The 14136-nt window shown below is 38.0% G+C and overlaps 1 protein-coding gene across 1 annotated transcript; it reads left to right on the top strand.

Annotated features, from left to right (window-relative positions):
* The first annotated feature begins 54 nt into the window (after positions 1–54).
* On the top strand, positions 55–13154 carry LOC140947387 (ER membrane protein complex subunit 3-like). Its single transcript, XM_073396469.1, has 8 exons — positions 55–238; positions 3931–3988; positions 5440–5533; positions 6959–7063; positions 8622–8703; positions 9465–9544; positions 10727–10806; positions 12462–13154. The coding sequence occupies exons 1-8, from the start codon at positions 90–92 to the stop codon at positions 12582–12584; spliced, it is 771 nt and encodes a 256-aa protein (XP_073252570.1). The 5' UTR covers positions 55–89; the 3' UTR covers positions 12585–13154.
* The last annotated feature ends 982 nt before the right edge of the window (positions 13155–14136 follow it).

The following is a 14136-nucleotide window of genomic DNA, read 5'->3' as shown; positions in this document are numbered from 1 at the left end:
ACGATTTTCACAGAAAGAAACGTCTTGGTTGCCCGTCGACCTTTTCGTACTCAGACTACCCATAAAGCATAGCAAGTGTCTTGACCATCATGGCGGAACTGTTCCTTGACCCAGCGATCCGTCTATGGGTTATTTTACCGATTGTGATCATCACTTTTCTCGTAGGAATAATCAGACATTATCTCTCAATGCTTCTACAGTCTAAGAAGGAATTAGATCTTTCACAAGTTTCTGACAGGTAAGTCCAGGATCCAGGGGAAGCAAAAGATACCACTGATAAAACGACATTGTAGTCGTACACCTCAGAAAGCCACCATAGCCTCTTTCCATTTTTGAAACACTTGTCACTTACGCCCTCCCCAATGTTGATTCACGTATTGCCCATTTGCAAAAAAAAGCGAATCTCAACGCTGGAGAACGACAAAAGGAATACATGCACAGGTAAAATTTAGTTGAGTCAGTTGAGAAGGCGTCATGAAAAATGCAAGTTTTGATATTAGGGGTACATTCGAGACTTTGCGAGACTGGAGACCCTGGTTTAAAAATTCGAGACTGAGACTTAGGCTTTTTTATCAAATCCGAGACCAAGACTTTACTTCTGAAAATCCGAGTACAAGACTCTAGATGCTAAAGATTTCGAAGTAACGGTACTAATAAAGTTCTTAGCCATTGCCTGTAAAGCTCATAGCTAAGAATAAGTGGAGTGGCAATGAATATCTGCAGCAATGAATATTTGCTGAGTCAATTAGCGTAAATGTTTAAGGTACCGGTAGTTTCCATTTATTAGTGCCATGTTAGTTATTTACCACTAGTAATGGTAATATATTCAGCGTCTGTAATTCACAGTATTTAAACTTACTTTGCCCTAATTATAAATTCAACATTCCGAAACGAGTCAATTTTTAGCGACACCAAGATTTGGAGACGCTTATTTCAAATGCCGAGATTTCGAGACTGGGCCAAAATTTTCCGAGACCCGCGTCTTTCGAGGTACTATCCTATACCCCTAATGTTATTAGTCCAGGGCCGGGTTGTTCAAAGATGGGTTAAGGTAGCCCTGGGTTATTTTTCAAAATTATTTGAATTCAGATATGCAAGCTTAAAAGCAGATTCAGTTTTATTCCTATTTTCTGTAATTTGATAATTGGATGTGCTAATTAAAAATAATACAGGGTCCGGAAGGGTGTTTTCAGGATCTGGAGTTTGACCAAAATACGGAGCGGGATTTGGAAAAACGCAAAATATCTTGACAGGAAATGGGATTTGACTCCTTCCTGGGAAACAGATTCACTAAAACTTGGGCCACGATGCGGGATTTTTATTTTTGCTTGTCTATCGGTAATTCGGCAAGTTGTACGCTCTAGCGGCAAATGTGAAGTCAAACAGGCAAGCTTTCAGTGGTTTCTCCATGAAAGAAAACTATAGATTGACGTAGGTAATGATTGCTAATGAGCAGCCCTGCAAGACACAAGGCCGTGAGGTGTCAACATAATAAAGCCGCGCACGAAAGTTCCAAGGCAGAATGAATCTCAAAGCGATGAACATAAGGTACCATAAGGTAACTTCTATGACGAAATGCGGAACAGAGAATATAAGAAAAATATGCTTTGTCAAGTCAGTATTTCAAATTCTTTATGCAGTAGAACAGTTTGGTTCACCATTTTCAAGGTAATTTTTGGCATGCAAACGAATTAAGTTCAAAATATTTTACCCAAATACACTGCCTGTTTATGCCATTAAGAAAAAATAATTACGCGGCAAATTCATGGTGTCTTTGAAGCAAAATAATTTGGAAGGCTTCATTGGTGCACGATTTTTTTTTTTTTCCTGAAAAGTAGACTTCCTAAGCTTATTTAAAAAGAGACCAAATATAAATCTGTACGTTGAATAGTCATGGACGTAGTGTCAATTTTTCAAGGATTCTAAGTTTGCTTATTTAAGACCACTAAATGTTACACAAAATGACCTGTGCACAACTTTGGACAAAAACACTAGCTTCAATATTTCGAAAAATATGCTAGGTAAAGTCGGGATTTCAAATTCTTTGTGCAGTAGAAGAGTTTAGTTCACTATTTTCAAGGTTATTTTTGCTTATGCAATCGAATTGAGTTCAAACTATTTTTCACAAAGACACTTGTTGTTTATGCCACTGGGAAAAAACTATAATGCCAGGAAAATTACTGTGTTTTTCAAGACAAATAATTCACAGGGCTTCATCAGCACACCATAATTTTTTTTTTCTGAAAAGTAGACTTCCTAAGCTTTAAAATGATACCAATAATAAATCTGTACATCAGTCTTTTTAATGTATCTGTTTTTGAGCCATTTGCAAAAAAAAAAACAGGATTTGGGAAAGTGATGAAAAAAGTTGATGTGGGATTTTTGTGAAAAAGGAGCTGGAATGATCACAATCCCCTTCCCAGACCCTGTTAATAGTGAAATTATCCGGTGAAAATGCTTTTTAACAAAATGAAAAGAAACACGGGTTAAAATTTAGCCGTGGGTTAGTGCTAATAAATTGGCCTTCAAACAACTGGGTTCTGTGTTTCAATTGACAAGTATTGTTGTTCGGCTGAGCTGAGGGTCTTCTTTTGTGTAGAAGCTGTTACTCAACTCAAATCATAACAATCTTTTGTCCTTAATAGTTCAAGCACATTTCATTTGAAATCTTTGAAAATAAATTAGGTTTAGTATTTAAAAGGTTTTATATTTCTTTAAAAGAAGCAAAGACAGTCTCTACAAGGGTAGAAGGGATGTACTGTTCCATGTTTATTTGTAGTCACATTCATGGTTTGGTTTATTGATCATTTTCCAAAAGTACTCTTACATCTTGGTTCGCTAGGTTTCCATCCTTATATCGGTGAACTGAGTATCGTTAAATCAGGATTCTGCTCCATACAATGTACAGTAACTTTGCGGTTGATCATTAAATCAGGAATATAGTTAAATATCAATGATTATAAAATTGGGGTTCCACTGCAATTTAATATTGTGACATACATGTATTTATTATAGTGGTGTGATCAATCATCTTCGTTGTCAGGTCCAATCTCAATCAGCTTTTGTTGTGTGCCATCCACATTATAGTAATTTACAGGGACCGCGGAGGGGGAGGGGCTGGTAGGGCCGCGGCCCCACCACTTTTTTGCGCCCCCTCCCCCACTTTTTGCGCTAAAAAGAAAAATAATTAAAATAAAAAAAGACTTGAAACAAGTTTTTTTCCGTCTATATTCCGCTATATTCTCTGTATTTTCCTTAATATCAAACGCCAGGCATTTTGTGGGGCTCCTGTGCTTTTCGCGGTAATTGTGCCCTGGGGCCGACTTATCCCTTGATCAAACGCCATGCCTTGGCCACCCCTTCGCTTCGTTCGGCAGCGTGTTTTGTACTTCCAGCTCCGGCAGAGTTTTTTTATCAGTTTTACCAAGACGAAATGAAGAAAATTACTAGCTTTTTCAAGCCAAACGAAGGTGAGTAGGTGTTTTGAGTTGAAAAAAGTTTTATATTTTGTCTTTCTGAAATATTCGATGGCAAGAAGAATTACATTACTTGAACAGGGAACGGCCATAGTTAGAAATTTTTCAGATCACTTCAGTGCAGTATTTGTATACTAAAATTGTAATCGCGTCTTTTCTCGCATTGAATCTGAACTGACCGTGGATGTTGGTCGTTTATTAGAGTTATCTGGGACTTCGTCAAAGTCTGTAAGCTCTGCAGAAAAGTATGCGAAGTCACGCGACAGAAACAAATCAAATACTAGGATTTTATTCCTTTTTTCGATTTTCAATATGAAAAAATTATTTTCAATTGTCAGCCCTCCCACTTTTCACCTTGCTCCGCGGTCCCTGATTTAATATAATACTCTTCAATACTGCAGCCAGTATGCTCTGAATAATGTTAATTATATTTGTCTTTCTGTTTTATTTTCAGTCAAGCATTATTGAGAAGCAGAAATCTAAGAGAGAATGCAAAATATATCCCTTATGAGGTATTTTCAGGCTGTTTAAGGCAGATTTTCAAAATTTTTGATTTATAGACCCAGCCTCACTAAACTGCATGGCAATGGAAAATTTATAAATCAAGGCAATTATAATGTGCACCCTCTCGTTGCCCCTCCCCCCCTTCTGACTCAGCATAAGCAAAATTGTGACTCAGAACTTCTGACCACAGATTTATAGTTAGACAATGTGCGAGGTCTAAGCCAATGAGCAGGATTGTACAGTGCTGACAATAAGCTATGTATCACAGCAAAGGAAACATGAATGTAGCATTCACTGGTTTAGCCATTCAGAATAGGCAAACGTATTCACCTACAGACAGTGAAGACAAAATTAATGATACTATGTAACTAATGATAAACACCTAACAATGACACAGTGAGAGGTTTAAAGTACATCACGCAGAGATGCCCACAGGGTTGATGGGTTCATGTTCCATTGACCGCATTTTACAATAAGCCAAGCTGCCAACCGTGCAGCCTGACACCACAAATCACTAGTATTACAACACAAAAAAATATAGCTACAATACAGCTGACAAGAAACTGAGACTACAATCGGCGAAAAAATTGTTGAGACATTATACTTAAATAGGGTGACTTCGGAGAACAAAAGAATCCGCACCCCTCCCCTGTCCCCTCCAATCAAAGTTGGGGTGTTTGTTGTTTTCTATAGGTAGCTAGAACAAGGGCACAACATTGCACGGAGGGGATGGGGGAGGAAAGCTATATTTCCTCCTTTTGAAGTTCATAAAACGTAAAAAAGCCCACTTTTGGACGAAGTATCTCAACTCATTTTGTCGCCGATTGTAGATACAAGAACAACCAGATCTATAGCACCACTTTAAATCCAGTGGCAAAGCAGTAGTACACTGTTCATGCTGTGCTGCTGTTAGGCTAATAGGGTTTTGTGAAAGCAATCAAGTTTTGTCGTAACTTGTCTCATTTAAGAAATTCTAGCAGTTCATATGTTATCGACCCAATGGGAAAATGGCTGTTGGATTATAATATTCTTTTGTTTAAATTAAAACTAGCCTGACTAGCCTCTCTTAAAATTATGTATTCTTTCAAATTTTGTACTTAAGAATGAGGCTGGTAAAGCTAATTTTAATTTAAACAAAAGAATATCAATCCAGCAGCCACTTTTGCATTGGGTCTACAAAGCTAATCCCACGCAGGGTTCTCCAGAGGCTCCAGCAACTAGTGAAAATTGCCATGTAAGCATTCTTGGGATCTGCTTCAGATGAAGACCAGAAAAATCAATGACTCAACCAGCTAGCTTCAAACAGAGAGTTTTGGCAAAATCTCCTGGGAAGGATGGGTCATGTTTTACATTTACACCTGTAGTTAACTTTTACATTAATTAATCAGTTTCTCTTAAATGATTTGTGAATGCAGCCCCTTTTGTAAAGTGTAACATAACATTTGCTATTCGTTAACAGTCATTTGAGGCAAGAAGACATTTCTTCAATGATGAAAAAGAAGGATATTTTAAGACACAGGACAAAAAGGGACCAGTGAAGAATCCCATATCAGGTTGGAATGTCTTCCTTTGTTTGTAAAATTATGAAGAACTTAATTTTCTTGCTGTTGGTTTTGCTTGTGATGTCATTAACCTGCTTCAAAAGCTTTTTACTTTCGCAAAAAGGTTTTTTTCTTAGTACACTCATTCAAATGTCAAAATGAGGTCTGTTCTAATTTTATACTGTTGCTACATTCAAGGATCTTCTTCTTCAATGATAAAAAATAAAAAAACTGTCTGTTGATAAAATATAGTTTGAACAAGATCTTCCTATAGGATTAACGGGGCAAGGCCTATGTACTAAAATCAAATAAACATCATTTCAACACAGGTAGTCCTCTTTTAACAGCTGTTATTTATTGTAAGATCACTTCAAAGAGGACAGATGGCAAATTGTTGCTGCTCAAAATATCTATCAGTCGTAACTGTTTATCAGTAGGATGCCTAAAATGTGTACAATTCCACAATAATTCTTGGTTTGAGCCCCATTAAATCCTATACTTACTGTAGAACATTTTATAAGGAGCCACCCAGAATGTGAACACAGGTACCGTATTTATTTGATTAAACGCCATAGATGGACCAAAACGACCAATAAACACCGCATCTCATCAGAAGAATGCGGCATTTATTTGAGGATAATAAGAAAAACCTTGCTACAACTTGGTAATTTACACCATCCAGACATTTAAAATAATAGAGACATTGGAACCTTTCAATTACATAGTATTCCCAAAGGATTTAATACAGTAACTGTTGTCAGTGATTTAATAAAAGTGATTTCGAAATAAATGCCGCCCTTGAATAAACGCCACATCAGAAATGTTTAATTGAATAAATATGGTACCGACAAAGTTTATGGGAAGGAAAACAATGCCAAGAAAATGTAATGCGTTAAATAATGAACTAAATGCACATGTCATTTAAATAAGGAAATAAAGTACACAACCTTCACCTACTGAAAGGATACTAAAATGATTAAATAAAAAAGGAATAAAGGATATGGCACCACCGTTTAGCCATTGAATGCCAGTCTTATCTCCCGCAGTGTAGTTTTATACGTCTCAATAATAACCCCATGGCGCTTGAAGAATTTGTTAAAAGATTTGAGAAGTAGAGTGGATTTGACGTGCAGCATGTATTGCCATGAAAACCAAAACATTGAATTAAGACACATAGCAGAACTTTTACATGCATGACCTGTCAACTGTCACAAACCACTTTCATGGAGTTCATGAAATTATGCCTGTCTGTAGCAAAACCTTCTGATAGCAAAATCACTCCCACCCATTATAACGTTTCTTGACTGCAAGTAGAAACTCGAGGTTCCGGTAAATGTGTCTCCATAGGGGAATTGTTTCAAATCATGCAATTATAATGCTGACACCCACTCTAAAAGTATTTTTAAAGTATTCCTAACGATACTTTCCTTATCACAGATCCGTCAATGATGGTGGACATGGCTAAAGGAAATATCACAAATGTCTTACCAATGATTCTTATTGGTGGCTGGATCAACTGGCATTACTCTGGTTTCATCACAAGTAAGTTATTAGTTGATGTCAGCTGTTTTGCAGTAGTAAGCAGGTCAAGAGAGTACTATCTGTAGTAAATGTGTAGAAATTGTGTAGTTTGTTAGGGTTTTGCTAAGTAATTACAAGCCTCAGTTCTATGTTTATTAGCATGCAGATGTTTCTGGACTTATGGCTGATACGTAAGTACAGTCTTGCTGACACTTGGTATCTTGGCTGATACTTAGTTACAGTCTGGACCTTGGCTGCACTTAGCAACAGTCAAACTTCCAATAAGGGACCACCCAAAATGAGACGATTTAGTAGTCACTTATAGGAGGTGGTTGTGTGCGAGAGTTGACAAACAAGGGGTCTCTTCGGAGAAGAGGTCCCAACGCAACTAATTTTTGGAATACAATTTAGTGCATGCAATAGGACAATAATGCATAATGACTTCATTTTACTACAACTACCGGAATTTTTCAGTTTGTTGTTTTCTTGTGCAAATAAGGGCTGTTGTATTTTAATCGTTTAATGGGATTGTCAAAGTTAATTAAGGAAGCATCGCAAAAATGGCCTGTTTCTAAGGGAGTAATTACATGAGACCAGGACGAACTCGGGCCGGTATGAGTTCGTATCGCTCTCCATACATTCTTTTTATGCATTTACGTGGGACTGGCCTAAAAACGAACTCAGAGCGGTCTGACTTCGTGTCGGTCTCTGACCTGACACAAGTTATTTTTGTACTGGTCTGAGACTATACTGTTCTCATGTAAAACAGAAACGAATCTCAGACTGGGTCCATAAATAGCATGTTTCTTCATATGGCTCCATCATTTTTGTTTTTTTAGCAAATTAAGAATGCTGCTATGAATAACTGTAAACAAGACTTGGAAGTGGCTTCAATTGAATATATGTTTCGGTTAATGTGAGGGATTGGACCAATTTTGAGATGCTGTGCTTTTGCCACCAGATGAACGTTAGATAAAGTTTACAATTTATTATTTTCTCGGAGCTGTGAAATCTATGGTTCTCTCCTTACTGTCTTAATTGGCATAAATTGTGTACCAGTTAGGGCAGTTAGTGAATAATATGTTGAATAATCGACTTAAGAAAGTTATATAGCTACAAGAATCTTCTGTTTTTGAGTTTGTACCAGTCTCATGTAATCAATGAAGCGTTTTGTCCCAGTCTCATGTAAACAACTGCAAAAATTACAGATTCATACCAACCTGAGTTCGTCCCGGTCTCATGTAATTACCCCCTAAGTTATGTTTAAGAATAGTTTCATGCTGTTCTTGTTATTACCTAAACACTGTAGAACAGCAGAGACCACATCATGTGTCAAGTGATCACTCCAAGAGGTTAAAAACAATGGAAAATAATCAAACTGTCAGATCAGTAAAGTGGTTGTGGCTGCTTATGAGGAGGTGGTTGTTTACAAGAGGTTCTGATTATAAGGATTTGACTGGGAAAATATTGGTGTTTTGAAAAAGTGGCCGCTTGTGGGAGGTGGTCGCTTACAAGAGATGGTCAAACATGGAGGTTTTCCCGTAGCCCAAAAATTAACTTCATTTTACTTTACTTATAGCCAAAGTTCCATTTCCACTAACTTTGCGGTTCAAAGCCATGCTGCAGAGAGGAATTGATCTTACAACTCTGGATGCTTCATGGTATGCTGTTTAGACATTGTATCACCATTTTTAGCAGTAATTTTAATTTTACTGCCATTCTCTCATTGACTTGATTTTAAGTGAAATGGTTATTAGGAAAATTCCATGTTGAAATCATGGACACCCAACTACACTGTATCTGTTTTGTGAAAATTATTCCTGTGAGAAATGCTCAGTGCATCTTCTTAAGATTTTTTGACTACATTTAAGCCATTCTCACCTTGACTGCACATAAGTGCCCATGGTACTTGTAGAGTGCTGTGCTCCATAGCAGTGAGTTGCAAATGATGGAATAGACAATAATAATTTCTGAGCCATCACTTTTCCATCATTTGCAACTCACTTCTATGTGGCACAGCATTCTTTACGTACCATGGGTACTTATGGGCAGTCAAGGTGAGAATGGGTTAAATGCAGTGAAACTTCAAGGGCAAAAAAACCCAAAATCCCCACTGAGAGTTAACCCCAGTAAAGGGAATTAGAGGACAACATGAGACAAATAAAAAATTTTTGACCTCCATAGGATTCACTCCTGCAACCTCAAGATTAGAACATTGTAGGAAGTTCTTTGGTTTCTATTGTACTTGTGTTTCCTATGAAAGTAGTTGGGGGAACAGCAATGCTTATAGTAGCTGGGGGAAATCCCCGGCTCCTGCCTCTTAGTGACAGCCCTGCCGCTGCTTACTTGTACACTTGTGTAAAGAGATTTATCTAAAAGTATGGAATATGTTTCATGCTCTCTGGTGTATTTTGTGTTTCAGGGTTAGTTCAGTGTCTTGGTATTTCATTAATGTGTTTGGACTGAGGAGCATGTATGCATTGGTGTTGGGTCAAGATAATGGTGTGTACTTTTTATCTTAATGGTGTCGTTAAGTCATTTCCTTACATTGCATATAAAAGGCTCTAATTACTGCAATAGTCATTTTAGGTAAACGTGATCTGAAAAAAAAGCCTTGATACAGTTCACACAAACACTTGGTAGTTATGCGGAATTCAAAATCCCACTCCCGAGTTGTTGTTACTGTTGGCATCCATCTGTCTCGAGAGACAATGGAATCAGCGCCAAGGTTTAGTCAGTGGTTGAGTTGCAGCGCCTGCTGTGGCTGTACAGTCTGATTCTGGATCGACAGGCTTTGTTGCAATTGTTGGCTCTTTTGGTACTGATGCTGCTCTCAGCCGCCTGCTCTCTCTCCGCTCTCCTCACTCACCTGAGTACCTCCCTTAACAGCAGGCCTCCAGTGACTTCGAGTAGAGTAGTGCTTCAAGATCCCCGTTTGCGGTGTGTCAAACTGACCGCATTTGTTTTTAACAGAAAAAAATAGCTTGACCCCTAAACAGTCAGCAGCCCAGCGTACTACATCATGGCCGAAGATTCAGTCCACAAGTTTTTTGTTGTTGTTTGTTGTTGTGTGGCATTTTTTAGCATTTTCTTGCTGTAGTTGTTTAGTGGAACTTCTAGCGTTTTTCCAGCCAATTTTGTCGCCCCTGACACTAATCATTCCCTCTTTTGTTGCTCTTAATATGTAGGCAAATACTCCTGGAGTTGAATTCTTGATAACAACATCTAAGTTCAGAACAAAGAGAAAATTTCGTCGTATGTTGTTAACGTCCTCCATAAAACGTGAAGTTAGGCATTTTCACGTTGTAGTCGTGCATCGAAGGCAAAGAAATATACAAAAAAGGGGGGTTCAAGTGCAGAGTTGTTGTTGCTTTTTTTATGTTCTCATTGGGCATCAAGCTCCCTATACTGCTAGGGCCAGATGGCCATGATAGAAGCCTCAGTTACAAGTTAATGTTAAAACGAAAGTCCTGAAGAGAAATGAAGTACATGTAAATAGATCTTGCTGGTAAACTTTGTAGGGACTAAATAACTCCTAGAAAGGAGGGCTGATGTCCCCCTTTTCTAAAACAACCCATTGGATACGCTTGCGCATCACACACAGTGCAACTGCAGTTAAGTTCATTATCCATCTTTATAGGACTACCTGTAGTAATTATGTTTGCATTTTATTTGTATCTTTAGCTGCAGATCAAACCCGTGTCATGCAGGAGCAGATGCAAATGCAGATGCAGATGCCACAAGATCCCAGCAAAGCATTCAAGGTATGCACAAATTATTTTTGACGTGTCTCATGAAGACTGTTCTCAACATGTTAAAAGGGTGGGGAGAGGTTGCTGCGGAAGGAAAGCGTTAAGTAGGAAATGTATTTTTTCCATCTCTGTCCCCACGGGCAATGTGTTCTCTTCCCAATTATCGCTGACCATAGGAAATCAAGTTAGCGCGGGTCTTTCGAACCCAGCAATCGACTGGGACAATGATGTTTCATGTAGTTATTTGTGACAACATTTACTGGATGTAGGTGGAGATTTGGGGTGACGAAAAAAACCTTGCCAAAGGAGCGTTGCAGAGGTCAAATGGCAAAGATCAGGGAGGGGAGGGACCTTCAAAGTGACACACCCCAAGATAGTGACTTCAAAACTTATTCTGCTCCTAACAGAGAAGGATAGAAAAAAATGTCTGCCTTTTACCTCGTGAATCTATACACAAGGTTAAAGTGGGCACCTCCACTTTATTGGTCTGTTCGTCGATTCTTGTCAACTTTCATTGTATGCAAATGAGAATTGAATAAGAGAGTAATTGTCACTTGATTAGTATGCGGTTTATTTTCGGCGATGACTGAAATAAAGTGCCGTTGTGATCACGTTTTGAAAATAGCTGAATTTGTCTCCAATCGAGGTAGGCCCTTGATTTTCGTCGTTTTGTACACGTTTGACTCGCCGTTATGTACATTTTGCAAAAGAGAAGTGGAATCCATTGAACATTTAATGTTTCATTGTAATGTGATGGATACTTTTTGGGAAATTCTTTGCTCTTGGTTTCGTGAATGTGAGGTTACACTACAATCTTTTACAACAATGCATATTTTGTATGGAGTTTTTAACACTGGAGATGATTTTTCATTCCCAATCATCTGATTCTGGCAACTAAATTGTTTATCTGTAAGTGTAAATTAAACAATACGCTTCCTTCTATTAAATTTCATATACCTCACACTTTACTGTTAAGTCTATAGTTTATGAACAATTGCATGTAATACTAATGTCTGTATCATGATATTGCTGTATTATTTTTTCTCTTCTTACTTTGATGGCATTGTGAATATTTGTATGGTAATTTGTATTTTCTGTGGCAGTAGTCTAAGTCGTGTATATCGAAATAGGCCACTTCGGAGTTCCAAAAACCCTCTCTTTCAAAATGAGGCTAAGTGCACAACCTTTCTTGTGAAAATGAGTTTTATTTGCAGGAGAATTAAAAATCATTTCCATATCAAACGGCCCGAGCACTTAACCTCGTTTTCATACAGAGGCCCGGGGAAACCCGGAAATGGCCTAATTGTTGGGATTCCTGAAGCAATGAATTACAGTCGAAGTTCAAGTGCCTTAAAAAACTAACCTCTCCTGTCACGAGGAGAGAATAACGATCGATCATTTTCATTGTGGGGGATTTTAACACCCAGGAAAAGAGCCAAATTGATTTTATGATATTTTTTCTCCATTACACGCATAGTATATTTGTAAACGTAGTAATCTGTAATAAATCCCAAGCACCAAATAAAATTCCTTTAATAACGTTTTACTCAAAACATAAGCATTACGAACATTTTTCATCTTTCTCGTTTTTTATCTTTTAACAATAATGAATGGTAACTTGAGGTTTTTAACCAGCTTTCTAATGTTGTTCGTGTACTTTCTTATAGGCGGAATGGGAAGCTTTAGAGATTGTAACACATGACTGGTCACTAGAAAATGTCGAGGAGGAGATGATGACAGAGTTTTCACCTGCAGATGTTGAAGTCATTGCCAAGGATAAATATGTTTAATTTTCTTGAGGGCCAGCACGTTTAACAGACTATAACAAAAAAGACGTTACATGTGAAAGGTTGTTAACAGTGAAAAAAAAAACACTACTTGGACCCTATGTCGTAGCTGTGACCAAAATGCTAACGTTGCTTAATGTCACACCAAAACAACTACAACAGTCAATTTGGAATAGCTAACTTCGTTTCACTGAATATCTTTTGAGTAAGCTTACAGCATTTGGAGAGTCTCTTCGTTGTATCCAGTTCTGACATTTCCAAGTAAAAGGACCTTCAGTTAATACCCCTAGTAGTTCATATACTTTAATTGTGTTGTTATCGTGTAAATGTACAATGAAAAACAATAAAAGTTACCCTGAAAAGCATGGCGCAATTTCCCTTCATATAAGGCGCTTCTAGTCCAGAGATCTGGAGTCGACTTGACGAATGGCAAGGTACCAGGTATACTATATTAGAGCCCTTCTAAAATCCATTTTGTGATCTATCGCATTCACATTGCAAACATGTTCTTTGGTTGTACATTGTAGTGAACCTTTCCAGAATTCCTGTTGTATTAAATCGGTTATGACTGCACCTACTTTGTGATTGTTACATACGCGATATGTGGGAATGGGTCGAGTGGAATACAAGATCATCCACTGCAACGACCATTGATTTAGATATGGGGTGTGGTAAAGGCGAGGTCATAGTTTATAACTGGATGTCGAAAACTTCACAGGCATCTTTTCCGTTCTCAAATAGAGCGCATGTTCGTACACTGCAAACACGTTTTTCTTGTCTCTCCGTCTTTTGAGTAACTCTAGTGAGTAGAAAGATGCTGGGCTTATTAATTATGTAAAACTTACTACTAATTTACTCTGTAAACAGTCTCCCCACTACCCGCCTAGATTAGCTCTAGCTATTTTTCGGGCTAATGTTTTTGTCTGTGTCCTTGAATACTTTGCAGAATCTCTCAATAAACTTTGAACTCTGTACTTTAACTAATACTCTCCCAGCTGTCCTGCGAGTTCTAAGTTGACAATATTGGTGGCTTGATTCCGTTTTTGAGGTCGTGGTATTTCATCTCCAGCCGGGGCTTTTAGCGTTGAATAGATTACAGTCTGCGCCAAAACGTCTTCAGTTAAAGGAGTTTTTTTTGTCTTAATAGCGATTACTCATACCCACTTACTTTGTCAAATGTAGGCGAACCCTCCTGAAGCTGAATTTCAAGAGACCGTGGCCAAGCTCAGAAAGAGAAATAAAATTCCGTCGTTGCTTGTTTACTAGTCCATCAGTGTTTACTGTCATGTGTTACCCTCATTAATTAAAGTTCCTACCTACCTACCTACCTACCTACGTCCTCCATAAAACGCACAATTGTGCATTTTCACGTCGTAGTCGTGCAAAAACAGGAAAGAAATGTACAAAAAAGCGTGATGTACGTGCGAAGTTGTTGTTTTAACTTATTAAACCAATTTTTTTTTGACGTTCTCGTTGCCGTCCGCGTCGTTGGATCTTAATCTCCCTATTGCTGGATGGCAAACGACGCAGTGGGACCTTGAAAAGATAGGATGTT

The sequence above is a fragment of the Porites lutea genome, chromosome 9 (assembly GCF_958299795.1).
Source record: "Porites lutea chromosome 9, jaPorLute2.1, whole genome shotgun sequence".
Taxonomy (NCBI): domain Eukaryota; kingdom Metazoa; phylum Cnidaria; class Anthozoa; order Scleractinia; family Poritidae; genus Porites; species Porites lutea.
This window is presented reverse-complemented; position numbering and strand designations above follow the sequence as displayed.